At 33.4% G+C, this 15,984-nt stretch overlaps 2 protein-coding genes across 2 annotated transcripts; both read left to right on the top strand.

Annotated features, from left to right (window-relative positions):
- The first annotated feature begins 4,011 nt into the window (after positions 1 to 4,011).
- On the top strand, positions 4,012 to 6,719 carry LOC125187612 (protein IQ-DOMAIN 8-like). The gene is made up of 5 exons (XM_048084234.1): positions 4,012 to 4,243; positions 4,651 to 4,902; positions 5,341 to 5,550; positions 5,634 to 5,747; positions 5,834 to 6,719. The coding sequence occupies exons 1-5, from the start codon at positions 4,178 to 4,180 to the stop codon at positions 6,479 to 6,481; spliced, it is 1,290 nt and encodes a 429-aa protein (XP_047940191.1). The 5' UTR covers positions 4,012 to 4,177; the 3' UTR covers positions 6,482 to 6,719.
- Positions 6,720 to 14,263: 7,544 nt separating this feature from the next.
- LOC125190801 (transcription factor MYB26) lies at positions 14,264 to 15,376 on the top strand. Its single transcript, XM_048088204.1, has 4 exons — positions 14,264 to 14,301; positions 14,393 to 14,531; positions 14,600 to 14,729; positions 14,799 to 15,376. The coding sequence occupies exons 2-4, from the start codon at positions 14,396 to 14,398 to the stop codon at positions 15,250 to 15,252; spliced, it is 720 nt and encodes a 239-aa protein (XP_047944161.1). The 5' UTR covers positions 14,264 to 14,301; positions 14,393 to 14,395; the 3' UTR covers positions 15,253 to 15,376.
- The last annotated feature ends 608 nt before the right edge of the window (positions 15,377 to 15,984 follow it).

Raw genomic sequence — 15,984 nt, 5'->3', positions numbered from 1 at the left:
GGCTCGAGTCCTCGATTTAGAGTTTTTGTATTGAACGAAAGAGATAGATAGATAGATAGATAAAGAGGTAGGGACAGAGCAGCGATGTACGAGCTCTGGCTATCTCGCGTCAGCGATGAACATGCGGCAACTAGAGGAGAAATCGGCTATGGCGGTTCCAATTTGGGGGTGACGAATTGAAAACGAAAAGTGAGGTGATTTGGGGAAGAAAGAATCGAGATAGAACAAGAGAGAGAATGGCGTAAGAGAGGAGAGAGGTGAGAGAGAGAGTTGACGCAGATACAAAAATAGCAAATGACCACAGGAGAAGAGAATGGAAGCGAGAGTATTAGGAATTACACATAGGAGGAAGAGAGAGTGAGAATTAGAGAGGAGAAAATGAAGTTAGAAAATTGATGATGATGTTGCCACGCCATAAATCGCTCACCAAGCGCACACATAGTGACGCCTAGCAGATAAATTCTCTATAGTTCTATTATTATATTTATATGGCTGATTCATTCGAAAAAAAGAAATAGGCTCGAGCAAAAAAATGTATGAGATGTATAAAAAAGAAATGAACTCAATCCTCTTTCACTTGATTACCATGATCACTGTAACGAGTGGTTGGTTGGAGAGTTCGACGGTGCTGAAGGTGAAAACAATGATATGGTTTTTGATGGAGATTCGCTTGATTGAGATACTATGTACGAGGCGTCGGGCGTTTGAGAGCCTATCACTTATACTAGGTCTAGGTCTAAGAAAAGAAAAGAAACTTCTACATCATCAAGTTCTAGGAAGTCCTCAAGAACCACATAGTACATATCTAGAAACGGGAAAGGCCAAATAGGGAAAGAGAAAATGGCTACAGTGGTTGAAGAAAGAGAGCTTGTAAATGAAGAATCGGAAGATGAAGAAGTTGGGGATGAAGAAGGATCTACTTTGTTGGAACCGGAGGACCCGAAGGACGATGATATTGATGTGGATGAGGATAGCTATGTTGGGGATGATGATTATGATGGTGATGATTGAGGAAGGTTTTAGTTTAGATTTTATATGTATTATGATGATGAGTTTATATTTTAATTGTTGAACTAAGACTTATTATTATAGGCATAATATATAATTGCTTATGACTTTATGCTTTATTTATTATTTTAGTAGTTGATATTTAAATTTTTTTATTATTTTCTAATTTTTTGAATTTATATATACATATGAATATTTTATTAATTAATTTATCAACCGCCATATCTCGCCATACTGATACGCCATATCCTTGTGGCGGGTTTTTGTCTTACAGCCGTAAGCCGCCATACGCCATCCATAACATTGGTTCAAAGAAAAGGCAATATGATCCGATTGATTATGAATGTATTGACAAAGTAGAGTTTTGGGTGATTGATGAAAATGCTAATGAAAAGCTTGATTATGAGGAGTTGGAGGAAATGTTAGATGAAGAACTAGCCAAAGGTAATAAACTTATAGGAGTATATATATATATATTTATAATTTCATGTTTTATTGTGTTCATTGCTTTATATTGTTTAATCTTTATTTAGGTGATGAAGATGATATAATGAAGATTAATGATGAAGAAATTGATTTGTCAAGATTTGAAGATGGAAATACTAGTAGCCTCAACGATGGTTTTTGTGACATTAGTTACATTAATCTTGACTTTGGAAATGAAAGTGATTGAGATAATCACAAAGTATTTTGTTTTGAGTTAGTAGATTGGTATTTTGATAAACTCATGTATTTTGTTAAAGAAACTTTGCAAGACTTGTGTACTTATTGGTCTTGTGTATTTTGGTTTCTGAACTCATTAGTATTGTACATTGAAATGCATTTGTGGCCCAAATATGTCATTTTTGATATTTTTATAAGGTTTTTCTTTTTAATTTATTATGCACAGATTTTATTATATGTATTTAATAATACATAATATATATGTTTATTATATATTCTAGTTCAACCAGTGGTAACTAGTTGAACCAGTAGAACCGGTTAACCAGTAATGATGTCGGTTCGCTTACCAGTTCGGCTTTTTTTTAAAACATTGATATATACTTAATCACATAACTGGACTAGTCGGAAGAAAAGAACCAGTCAGAGAAAACGATTTTCATAAGGAGATGTGCAGAGGTTTTTATGCTCACGATTTGGGCTTGGGCCTCTCCAACTCTTGGGCCACGAGGTTCTACAATCTTCACCTTGGATTGCGTCCGAAGAAGATCAAAAATCGATTCGAACTAACTTTCGTCATTGCTTTTTCTTGCTTACTTCTACATGTAGAATAAACACACGTAGGTAAGTAACCATTATTAAATATTAGTAGTCAGCAATTACAACATCACAACATGAGATAAATTATTGCCCACATAAAGTTGAGAGCTTTTGACCTAGCGGTAAGGAGCTTAGACATTATTGTATGAGATGTCGAGTTCGAGCCGTCATGATGAATTATAATTTTCTTCTTTCCATTGGAGTTTATATGTAATTTCCTTCTTCATATAGAAATTTATTTTTAAAAAAAATCATTGCCCACATGAAGTAGAATAAAGGCAAAACACATTCTTAGGTCCTTATACTTTAGTCAAAATGTTCATTAGGTCATTGTACAATTTTTTCGTTTTAATAGATCCTTATATCTTTCTCATAAATTTCATCACATCCTCGTACAATTTTTTCGTTTTAGTAGGTCCTTATACTTTGATTATAACTTTTATTAGATCCTTATACAATTTTTTATTTTAAGATATTCTTTTACTTTTATCTTAAACAATAATTTATATTTAATTAAATTTAATGAACCTTTTAATTTTATTATTTAACTTATCTTATAATTATAAATATTCAGAAAAACGTATCTTTCAATATGAATATAAATAATCAATTGAAAATTCGGATAGTTATTCTAAAAAAAAACTTCGATTTTAATCTTCAATCATCACGGTTAATCTTTTTATTATTCTCTACAACTTCTTGAAATTAAATAATGGAATATTAGAAAGTGTATTAAGTTTAATTAAATTTAGATTATTATCCAATATAAATGTAAAAAAGTCCCTAAAATAAAAGATTGTACAAGGACCTAATGAAAGTTATAATAAAAGTATAAGGACCTACTAAAACGAAAAATTGTACGAGGACCTGATAAAAATATTGTGAAAAGTATAAGGACCTATTAAAATGAAAAAATTATACAAGAATCTAATGAACATTTTGATTAAAGTATAAGGATCTAAGAATGTGTTTTGCATGGAATAAATTATCTATTACACGAAATCATATATTTCATCACCATCTCTAATGAGTAATGACTAGCCAGAGGTCCACGCAACTTTGTGATTTAAATATAATAATATTAATAATTTATTATTTGTTTCACATATGCTTGGTAGCTATGATAAATAATAGATGTTCTCATGATTTCTAATGGTGTTCAATAAAAGAAAACCGTGGTATCATAAAATACAATTTAATTTGTAAGATTTCTTTTCTTTTAATTAGTATATCTGGATTTGAGTACCCTTGAATCCGTGTGTCTGATAATAATTAAAAAAACATATAGTAAAAAACAAAAAGAATAGTTTGACATTTACAACCTAAGCAATTTTACCTAATGATGAATAATATTCACACTTTTTTTGCATTTCAAAATTTGAAATACGCTAAACTAGTTTATAATCTATACAAAAAATAAGTAGAAAAAGTTCTTCCTCCTTTCTTTGGAATCAAAACTTTATTTTCTGCTTTAAATATAGAATTTAAAATTTGAAAACACCTGGAAATTCTAAATTTAAATGTTCAACCTTTATTTGAAAACGCCCCAAACTTAATTACAAAGAGCACTAATTAAGCAACTTTTTAGACAACTCTTTAATGCAATAAGGCCGGAAACTACGTCGTATTGGTCGGTTTACGACCGTTACAACTTTCCAATTGTTTTTCCTCTTTTATTCAAAATTTCAAATTTCAAACTTGGCACTTCCGTTCCACTCTGTTAAATTAAATATTGACCCAATTTCGAGAATTCCCCAAATCGCTTCCTTCTTCATTTTCCCAATACCCTTCTTCTATTTTGTCTCCAATTGCAGGAATTCAAGGACTTTTGGGGGGAATATTTCTTGAAAAACAAAGAATCTGCAAAAATTCAGTCTTGTTTGTGATCTTCACTGATTTTTCTGCGCAAATGGGTGCTTCAGGGAAGTGGCTAAAATCATTGATCGGTCTAAAAAAGGCTTCTGCGAATGAACTCGTAAGCTAAACACTTGTGCAATTTTATATATTTGCTTATTTGTCTTTTATTAGTTTCTTTGATAAGTGTAAATATTTGTTATTTGTTGTTTGTTTTTTGTCTCAATTTGTTACTTTTCTTTTGTTTTAATGATAGCTGAAAATCTGTTGATATTTTTTTGTTCATTAATTCTGTAGTTTATGAATTTCTTGTTGATGAACCAACTTCAAAATTTGTGAAACTTTCAACATTTATATGATTTAATTAATTTCTGTTTTGGTGATAGCTGCAAATTGTGTTCCTATGTATTTATTTGGAGTTCTTTGATCTTGTAGTTTATGAATTTCATGTTGATGAAAAAACATTTCCTGAATTTGTGAACTTAAATGTTTCAAAAGTATTGAATTATTGTTTGAATTCTGATGCAGGAAAAGGAGGGTGGTAAAGGAAGGAAGTGGAGGCTATGGAGGAGTGGATCGGGTGGTATAGTCATAGGTAAGGGCAGAAGAGGTAGCGGTAATGGGTCGGAAGCCGAGGGATCAGAGGTCTCTTCTTATGCTTTCGACACTGAAATGGCAGCCGCGGTGGCTGCTTTGGCCAAGGCTTCACCTAAGGATTTCATGGTGGTTCGTCGGGAGTGGGCTGCTGTCCGGATTCAGACTGTTTTTCGTGCTTTTCTGGTACTACTAGGCTCTATGTTCTGTTTCTCTAGACTGCATAAATGATTTATGTAGACTGATTCAATTACTTGATTCTGTGTTAGATTCTATGAATAATGAATTATTAGATGTTACAAAATGTAGGATTGCTATTAAAGAGATGCAAAAATTGCAATGAGAATGTGATCCTTTTGTATTTATAGCTAGTCAATTCTTAGATGTTCATATAGTTATTGGTTTGTAGAAGAATTCATAATGTAGACTGCTTTGTGAAAGAGTTGAAGAATCCATTCTTGCTTCGAGATATATGTGATAGAATTGGCAGTCTTATGACTTATAATCAACCAGACATTAGATGTTTCAGTAGTCACATTAATTTCCATGAATTTATGTATAAACCAAGACAGATTCCTTCTTTTTTCTCTGTTGTATTAATCCTTTGTGAATGAATCTTTGAAGGCACGGCGCGCTTTGAGGGCCTTGAAGGCGTTGGTGCGACTTCAAGCTATAGTGCGTGGAAGGTTGGTTAGAAAGCAAGCTGCGGTGACTCTAAGGTGCATGCAGGCTCTTGTTCGTGTTCAAGCTCGAGTAAGAGCTCACTGCACTCAATCTCCCAGTGGAGAGCTTTCAGACAAAGAGAGCCAAGTCGACCCTAAGAAGCTTGTTGAGGTTTGATCTTTTCTACAAGTTTTTCGACATGTTTAGTTAGTGAGATTGGAACCACTGAGTTTTGCTTTCGTCTGTGATCCCAGAGCGGATGGTGTGACAGTGTTGGCACGGTTGATGAAGTGATGTCGAAACTGCAAATGAAGCAAGAAGGAGCCATGAAGAGAGAGAGGGCTCTTGCCTATGCTCTTTACCAGCAGGTACTGATGGTTGGTTTGTTTGTTTGTTTGTGTATTTTCTCGACAAGGTTGTAATATCGATATATATCGATTCTATCTGATCTCAGCAACTGAGGCGAAGCCCCAACACAGGCTCGAGAGGGAACAAGATGGGCATGGCCACACCGGCTAGGTTAGAAAAGTCAGGTACAGGACTCAACTGGCTCGAACGTTGGATGGCAACGAAGCCATGGGAGTCGAGGCTGATGGAGGAGTTCCAAAGCGAGGCCTCCGAGCTACACCCAGCTTCCGTGAAGCACGAGGCCTATGGGGCTGGATCCTTCTCTAGCACCGCATCCGACTACGACCCTGTCCGAACAAGGCGCAACAACACTAGAACGCCCTCGAAGGTGCCTATGAGTTGCCAGATCCTACGCTCGTCCTCAGATCCGTGCTCAGACTCCATGTACGACGAGACCACCACTACTTCAAACTCGTCCACGGCAACCTCAGAAACGCCCGGATCGGGCGAGACATCAACGGAATCCAAGCCTCACTACATGAGCCTGACAAGAGCTACCAAGGCAAAGCAGAGGCCTTGTGCATATGGTTCCAATGCAAATGCTCACTCTCTGCACCGGCATTCGGTCGAGGATCTGCCCCGCCGGAGGAAGCCGAGCCCCCTCTCTAAAGGGAACGCAAGGAGGAGCGCCGACACAGACTTATACTCCGTTGATATGTGCAAGGATCTATATCCTCCGGCCTACTACGCGTGAGCATTGCCCGGTCCCTAAATTTCTTCAACATCTTGTTGCTTCGTGTGTCGTATGTATACAGTGAGCTTGAATACATTCTGCAAAATACTGAGTTATCAAACAATATCGATATAGCTTGTGGATTTGTTGTTATAGCAGCAGATGCTTATGGCTCAACACTGCAAAATATGCTGTGTTTTTTTGTTTCTGCTGGTATAAATATTGGACTGCTTCTGTTTAAACGTTTTCTTCATAATCAGCTTCAACGTAGTTCTATTTTGTATATTTGATTATTTTTGCAAATTAGCATCCATGATTAACTAATTCATTTCTTTAAAATGAGACTGAATTAAATGTTTACAAGGTAGAAAATAGAGTATAACTGAATTAAATGTTTACATGATGTAGAAAATAGAGTATAACTGATTCTTTTCTTTAAAAGGCGCGCCATCACATCTTAAAAAATGAAGAAAGTAAATTCAAATTATGACGAGAGCATGGTAAAAGGGAAAGGCAATTCATGGTAGGCTGTCAATTTGAAAATTTAACGAATATCGAGTATGTTTGGACATGGATGAGGTTAAGTAACGTCAATTTGAAACTTTAACTTTGTCCGGCATTCAACTTTGTCAACTGCAATTTTTTTAGAAATGAATGGATTAGAACTATATGGCTTTTGGAGTAAGTTATAGGGGGTTTTTGGAGTAAGTTTTCAGTCTTTCTTCTATGGGTTTGTTTTCAATACAAGAGAGCCAATTACTTGCATGCCGTTTTCAAGGATATTTTGACATTGTTATCTTTTTACATAAGATTACATTTTAAATATTATCTCCGTTCTATTAATGTTAGAGCTTTTTTTTACATGAAAATTAAGGAATACTCCCTCCGTCTACCATTAGGAGTCCCCAGTCACTTTTTGCGCACTTGTTTTGTAAAAATGATAATAAATGTTGAGAAGACTCTTCTTAACATTATTCTTCTTCTTACTTTACCATTTCTCCACTTTAACTATTTATTATGATTTTTATAAAATGAGTGCGCAAAAGTGACCGAGACTCCTAATGGCGGACGAAATACATTTGAAAAGTCAAGTGGAGTGAGATTAAGAATATTGCGTTATGCCCAGTGACCGCAGACTTGGGGCACAAGTATCGAATGCATGCTAGACATGTCAGTGGTAATAAACGTGAAAATTAGTGATTATTCCGATGCACCACCTAGTCATAGGCATGATGAGTTCTTGTTTGTGGTAAATAGTTATGCACCAATGAAAGTGATTAATTTAAGCATATGCGATGTTGCCATTGGGACATCATGAAAGCATCACTGATACTACTATATCTAAGATGGAACAGAAAGGGAGCAATGGATAACTGAGGACAACGATAAGTCATCTGAAGGAGTAGTTCTTGAAGCTAGAGTTTTGGACATCTTTGTAAATTGGAAGGGAAGAAGAATAGAGAATCAAGAGACATATAATAACTCAAAATAATGGTACATATTTAAACAACTACTATTTCTTCCACAAGGTGGCTCCACTCATATCATATTAGTAAAAATAACCTAATTGACTCAATTATAACCTATCAAGCACTTTGGGACATTGACATTGCCGCACGACCAACACCTGAGCTGCTGGCGGGTCTGGAATCGACGGGCTTTGGCTTGTTGTTGACTTGATGTGAGTTGGGATATCACGAACCTTTAATAACTTACTCAAAATCGTTTAAATGGATTATGATATACATATATTGGACATAAAACATATGAAATATGGTCTAATATTTTTTAGCCCATTTGGACATCCATAGAGTACCGAACCACTAAATTTCCCACTACTGTTTTTGACATCAAAATTGATAATGGAGTTCATTGTAACAAAAAAAGATAATTAGTTAGTCATAAAATAAATAGTTTGATATAGGCTCCATAAAATGGGACAAAACAAAACTGAAGGAGAGCTTGTGTCCCATGATGGCTCGTCAAATGAGGCAATAGAGCATCCTTTCATTAATTCTTGCATGTGCTACCCATTGTCCCTTTCCAAATAAAATTGATGAAATGAATTATTATTTGATTTGGAAAACTAAATTGATATCTCATCACAAGGTGCATATGCTCTAAGTTTCTCTTAAATCAACCAAAAATTACACGTGTCCCTAATTTTCTGTTTGGTTATGAAACCAAAAGAAGCATTGCTTTATCAAGATCTCACCGTTGAGTTTGGAATCTGTCATTTATCAATATAGTGGGGCTGATTTGCGACGCAGTCAATTCTCAATTATGGAAAACTTGCATGAACATAATGATATAGATCGATATGGTCTATCCAAATACATATATTCACACACAATACACACGCGCACACACAATATATATGCATTCCATATTTCCATATATACATAATAGCAATTAAATTAAAAATTTATTTTCAAATTCGATCGCAAACTAGTATATATAAGTATATATGTATTTTATTAAAAAAATGACACAAAAGTTGTCTTAGTAATCGTCTCATGCATGTATGCGATTATAGGAAATGTGAGGGTCTAACTTGTTAACTATCTAAATTGATAACGGCTAACTACGTCAAAGCCTATGTTATATGTTAACACGAAGGCATTTGTATGTCAGCTAAATTTTGTTGGCATATAAATGCCTTCGTGTTGACATTTATAACATTGACTATTGACATGGTTTGCAGTTAGCAATTAGCAAATAGCAACTAATCACATCCTAGAAATGTGATATGTATATACTCCGTCTCACAAGAATATGCATTTTTGTTATACACGAGTTTTAACACACAATTTGTAAAGTAAGAGAGATCAAGTAGAAATAACAAGTAATTAAAGTATTGGTAGTGGAGAATGAGTCCCACCACATTAGAAAAAAAAAATTCAAATTTAGAAAGTGCATATTTTTGTGGGACGAACTAAAAAGGAAAGATTGCATATTGGAACGGGGGGAAGTATATACTATGTAGTTACCATTATGCATATACTCTCTCCGTCCCCAAAGAATATGCACTTTGGGTTCAAACATGAGTTTAATTGTAAAATTGGTCAAGTAAGAGAGAGGTAGAGAGACTAAAAAGGAATTATATTATTATTAGTGGATAATGGGTTCCACCTCATTAGAGAGAAAAGACTTTCCAAAATTAGAAATTTCATATTCTTGTAGGACGGACTGAAAAGGAAAGAGTTCATATTCTTTTGGGACGGAGGAAGTATACACTATGTGGTTACAATCTAAACATCCTACTGTACTCCAACTATATATATCCTACAAACTTCAAACTATAATCTCGGATATTAGATATAGTGATTCGATGTCAACAGACGACAAATAACGTCAATAAAAATGTCAACTCAACGTCAACCGGTTGGAATTAATTTGACATTTTTGTTGACGTTATTTGTCATTTGTTGACATCAAATCCTAAAATCTAATAGTTCCATACTCTAGTTTGGAGTTTGTAGGATATACATAATTTGCATTTGATTACACCTCTCTACGTTAATCTATCATATAACCGATATATATTTATTTACAATTTTTACGTTCATAAAATTCAGTCTGTATCATTTACATCCTTCGAACCTATGTGTCCTATTTTTACAATTTGGAACGTTCTTTATTAATTGTATCTATCATTTAACTGTCTCGCATTTGACAAATCAAAGTATCGTATAACTAACGCCGTATGCTTAATTGTAAAGATTTAGAAATAAACAAATCACCGAAGTCTAGAACTTGATTTGCACAACATGTATAATTTCTCTAGTATAATCAGCTATCCAAGTTATGAATAACTTCAAATTCATACCGATAATCGTTCACGATAAATCATCAATGTATATATATGTTGGAAAAGTCAAGCTCATGTGACAAGAGGTCTACCAACCTGTTTACATCTTTAGAAGAAAGACTTGTTTGTTTATTTATTACTATTATTTTCTAGTATGAATTTAATTAATAATAATAAGTATTATAATAAATGATAAACCATGCGATATAAATAATTCTTCAAATAAACTAAAGAAATAAGAAATTTGCAATACAAAAAACACTAGTGTATTTGGTTATGTTTATGAAATGTTATTTGTGAACTGTGATGACGTACGCTATATTAGAGGAGAATATATTATTACCAAAATGTTTATATTACACGGTATTCTTTTTTTTTTTTACTTGTCGATTTGTTAATTACTTAATTTAACCATAATGTATTTAAATTTAATGTGCATGCTTGTGTGAATTATGGTGCTAACGATGTGATAATGCAATGACTATTTCAAAATGAAAGATTGTTTTTGTATTAAAAAGTGACAATGGTGAAATATTTTAGCCACTGGATCATAAATATTTACAATGATTCAATAATACGTATTCCATGTGAATCACAAATGCATTGACTTTACAATTTAGTGTTTTCGCCATTCGTCAAAAAAACATACTAGTAGTAGAAGTAGTTTCTACAATAACACCTCTCTCTATATATATATTTGTATAAATACATTGTACATATATAATGCATGGTACTCGGTGCCCCGTGGCATGGGTATAGTTGACATATAGTTAATTTTAGTATTTTTTTAAATTTTTTTACGTCTTATAAATTATGACCATCAAATTTATAAATGAAACAAAAACCATATTCTAATTTATTCAATTTATTACTATCCTTGAAGTTAAAGGAGAGATTTAAAGGGCAAAGCAGACTTTGATTTGTATTGTATATAATTTGTGAAATCAATAATTCCAATCATAATTTACGAGTAAAGGTAAAGAAATATTATTGTGGACTATATGTAGCGTGTATCAATAGGCAATATCCCATGTCCATATATATAGTTGGCCAATTTGACTTATATATATTGTTAGTAGTTTTTATATACTTGTTGGTCAACTTTGATTATTTGGGTCGAATTTTGGTGAACTTTAGTAACTCAAATTCGAGCTTTAGATAATTTTGTTATACCTTGTCAATTGTCATTGCTAGTTGATTTAGTTTTGACTCGACTTACATTTTATCAAATCTATACATGTTCCCAAGTTTAATTTTGGCTATATTAATCAATTTAACAAAATGAGAGACTAAGATACAACTCTCAAATGAAATATGGAAATATAGTGATCGAGTCTTTCAACTCCGCGTACTTACATGTATTGAACTAATTATCATGAAAAGTATCAATTGGGTTGAAAGAAAGTAGACTTTTCCATATTACCATTGTCCATATTGCATTGAGATCTCTTGCATTTATTGTTTTGGCTGATGATGACGAACTTGGCTAACTGTTTCTTTCACAAGAGAGAGAGAAGAGAGAGGGACTTCGAAGCTATGAGTGCGACTATTGCAATATTTATTTAAATCAATATTACATGTTTCTTTTATTATTCTACCAACTTTTCTATTTTTAGGAGGAAACAAATGATTCATGGGAGATGCACTGACAAATACTCCCTCCGTCCGTGAATAGAAGTCTCATTTTTTCATTTTAGTTCGTCCACAAATAGGAGTCCTGATTTATTATTACTATAAAATGGTAAAGAGGCCTCACATTCCACTAACTCGTTCCACTCACATATCATTTAAAACTAATATGCACAAGTGAGATTTATATTCCACTAACTTTATTGCACTCACTTTCTTTAGTATTTCTCAAAATCTGTGCCAAAAATAAATGAGACTCATATTCGCCAACGGAGAGAGTACTAATATCCAGAAGTAACTTTTTGCAAAATATAAAAATGTATTCCATCCGTTTCCCAAAAATAATTCATCTAAAAATTATTGAAGTATTAATTGTAGAGAATGAAACTCACATTAGCGAGGAAAATCTTTAAAAAAAGAGAAATATCAACTTTTATAGGACAGGCTAAAATAATAAATAATTATAAGACGAATGAAGTATTTTTTATTATAAATTCTTTGAGTTTGTTACAACGTTGACATATGTTATTTATTGTTATGTTTTAGTCTCGCCTTTTATTTTATTAGCACATGCTGAGTATATATAAGTTGAAAGACAATCATTACATCCTAATAAAATATGTGACCAACAACATACAAGATAAGCACTAATTAAAAGTTGTATGCATAAAATATATTTTTAAAAGTATATAGTACATGCTTATGGCTTAGAATAATGGATTATTTGAAAATAAATAAATGCACATAAGTCTAAACACTTTGCGAAACAAAAGAAAAGATTGATGCATACTAATGATATGAGGTTTATATTACATATAATACCAAAATGTCTCTGTATATTTTTCTGTTTTACATTTTAACATATCTAGGCAAATGCAGTTACAAATTTATTTCGTATTTTGATTTAAAGTTTGCCTTCTTTAATGTCCCATTGAAGTTAAAGTTAAGTGTTACAAAATATTTGACGTCATGCAGGGGAAACCTAAAGTCAAAAGTGTAAACGAGGATCTTGAAGTACTTCTTCCGCCTTAACTAATTCGAGTCAAAACTTTTGGACATAGAGATTAAAAAATTATGTTAAAGAGTAGGAAAAAGGAATAAAGTAGAAAAGATAAAGAGAGAATAAAGTGGGTAATGGAATGAAGTAAGAGTGATTGAATGTTTTATTTTTTGTCAAAAAAAAATGACTCAGCTTAGTTGGGACATCACAAAAAGGAATACGACTAAACTTAGTTGGAACGGCGGGAGTATATACTTAATTCGTACGTCTATCAAATATTGTACATATTTAACATTTCAGTCTGTTCACAAAATATAATCTATATTTGCTTCTTTTTTTCAATTTTAATAAGTGGACTCAACTCTCCATAAACTCATTACACTCATATTATAAAATAAATACAATTAAAAGTAGGCATTCACATTTTACTATTTTTTTTCAAATTTCTTAAAATCTGCATTAAATCAAATATGGACAACATTTAATTAATGAGGGTATTAATTGTCTACCATATTTTGACATCATGATTCTAACAAACATCACACTAACTCCTAAATATTGTGATGCACAAGAACTTGTGCAGTTGTGCTAATTAATATCGACGATGACGACTGCAATACAAATTATGTGAGTATCACATAAATTAGTAGTATAATGTAAGTACTTAATATTTTTCCACTGAAATTAGTAGATGAGTACTATCATAACTCAAAAAAAAAGTCTTGGAAGAATCATATACCACAAAAGGAGATTCCCTTTTAAAGCCCATACACTCTTAATTAAATCAATGCCAATCCCTAGCTTGTCACCTAGTGTACAAAAGCACCACAGTTTATGATAGCCGGAATTTATTTATTGCTTTAATTTGTGATATTATAAGTCAAATTTAACTTTTGAATAGAGCCATAATCCCTTAATTAAATTAATTTTATACTCCCTATCTTCCCATTTATCTCTGGTGCAGGTTTTAATTAATGTTAAATAAAGTTGTATGGTGGCAAAATAGTGGAATTTGAGTCTAATTTTTATTTACTATCGCACTTAATTTGCAAGTATAAAAATAATCAAATGTGAGTCTAATTTTTATTTACTATCGCACTTAATTTGCAAGTATAAAAATAATCAAATGTAAAGTATATTAGCATTTATAGTAAAAATGAATTATGATTCTTAGCGAGAAATGGATCAAAAGTGAAAAAAATGAAACTTCTAATGAGAGGATTATAAGATAGGAATAGGAGTGTATTGGTAGGATATTGGAACAATAAAATGAATATTTTTTGCATAGAAATAAAGTTGTGTTGTGGGCCCCATGTTGGTGCTATAAAACACCAAGTCTCCTCCTCTGGAATCGTCGGAGCAGGTGTTGCACTGCAAATCAGAGGGCCCTCACTCATCACGGTATTGCTATCTCTCTCTCTAACATTAAATAACGCAATCTCCATCGATATGATAATGATATCCTCAATCACAATTCACACACTCCTATTAGAGAATGGGACATCACCACACATGCTGCAACAGACAGAAAGTGAAGAGGGGCTTGTGGTCTCCCGAGGAAGACGAGAAGCTCGTCAACTACATTTCCACCTTCGGCCACGGCTGCTGGAGCTCCGTCCCTCGACTTTCTGGTATCACAGAAATTGATTTCAATTTGCATGCATACATGATTTTGAGTTTGAGTTTGGTTGATTAAAAGGGTTGCGGAGATGTGGAAAGAGCTGCAGACTGAGGTGGATCAACTACCTCAGGCCTGATCTCAAGAGAGGCAGCTTCTCAAGACAAGAAGCCACAATCATTGTTGAGCTTCACAAACTACTAGGCAACAAGTAATTAATTAACCATGTCACTTCAGTCTATGTTATAGATGCCAACACGAAGATATGAAATGTTTGCAGGTGGGCACAGATTGCTAAGCATCTGCCGGGGAGAACGGACAATGAGGTGAAGAATTTCTGGAACTCGAGCGTCAAGAAAAAGTTCGTCAGTGACAATCAAAATGAAAACGTGCTGGCTGCAGATAATTCTAATCAACTCCATCCCTTGGAATATTCCTTCCAAATGCAGCCACCTAATTTCTCTCTTCCCTACCTTGATTCACTTTTCATGGCTTGCAATCTCCAATCTCAGCCACAGCCACAGCCACAGCCTCAGCCTCAGCCTCAGCCTCAGCTGCCGTTTTATGATGAGATTGCTGGGATCGATGCGAGTTTCATGGCGGGGCCGCCAAGCCCCCTGCGCTACCTGGATGCGCTCGTGGCGGAGATTGAATCGCCCGTGCCTGCTGCATCCACAGCGGCACCGGCATGGAGCCGTGGTGCTGCTGCTGCTTTTCTCTCTTTCTGGCCATGAATGTATCAATGCTGCTCTGTGGTTATGAATGCATAATGGGGTGTGTGTATGATCCCAGTCACAGATAAAACTATAAACTTTCTACTTTTGTTTTTCCATCAATAAATGTTTATAAATTAATATATCTCTCCCTTTTACTTTTAATGTTCATTTCTATTTCAAAGATCTATGTTTTTATGTGCAATTTTATTAGAAAATCGGTCCTAAGGATTTCAAAAAATGCATTTTCGCTCTACTTTTGAACATACATAATTCCCTTAAATATGTAAACAAGAAACATATTTTAATGAGTAAGGTAGAATTTTTAATTTATGTTTAAGCCATTTTATTTAAGACAATTCGCCCTTTGGAAAACAAATGCGAAGCAAAGAGTTATGCATTTTTCATTGCATCAATCAATATCAATGCAAGGATTTGTGATTTATTTTAATAAAAGTATTTTTGATTTAAGATTATGTAATGAAAATAAAGCGAATTTTTCATTTTGCCCAAATACAATTTTTATAGTTAGTTTTTTTATTTCATGTAGTATTCCTCCATCTCCCATTAATTTGCACCAGTTGACTTGGTATGAGTTTTAAAAATTGTAGTTAAAAGTTGATGGAATAAATTAGTGAAATGTGAGGTCCATTATAAAATTAAAAAAAAATAATAGGGTCAAACTAATTGGGGGACAAACAACAAAGAAAGTTTGTGCTAATTAAGAAGTGACGGAGGAAGTAATAATTAAGG

This window comes from Salvia hispanica, chromosome 5, assembly GCF_023119035.1.
Source record: "Salvia hispanica cultivar TCC Black 2014 chromosome 5, UniMelb_Shisp_WGS_1.0, whole genome shotgun sequence".
NCBI classification, from domain to species: domain Eukaryota; kingdom Viridiplantae; phylum Streptophyta; class Magnoliopsida; order Lamiales; family Lamiaceae; genus Salvia; species Salvia hispanica.
The sequence above is the reverse complement of the archived record's forward strand: the minus strand, read 5'-3'. Positions and strand labels throughout refer to the sequence as shown.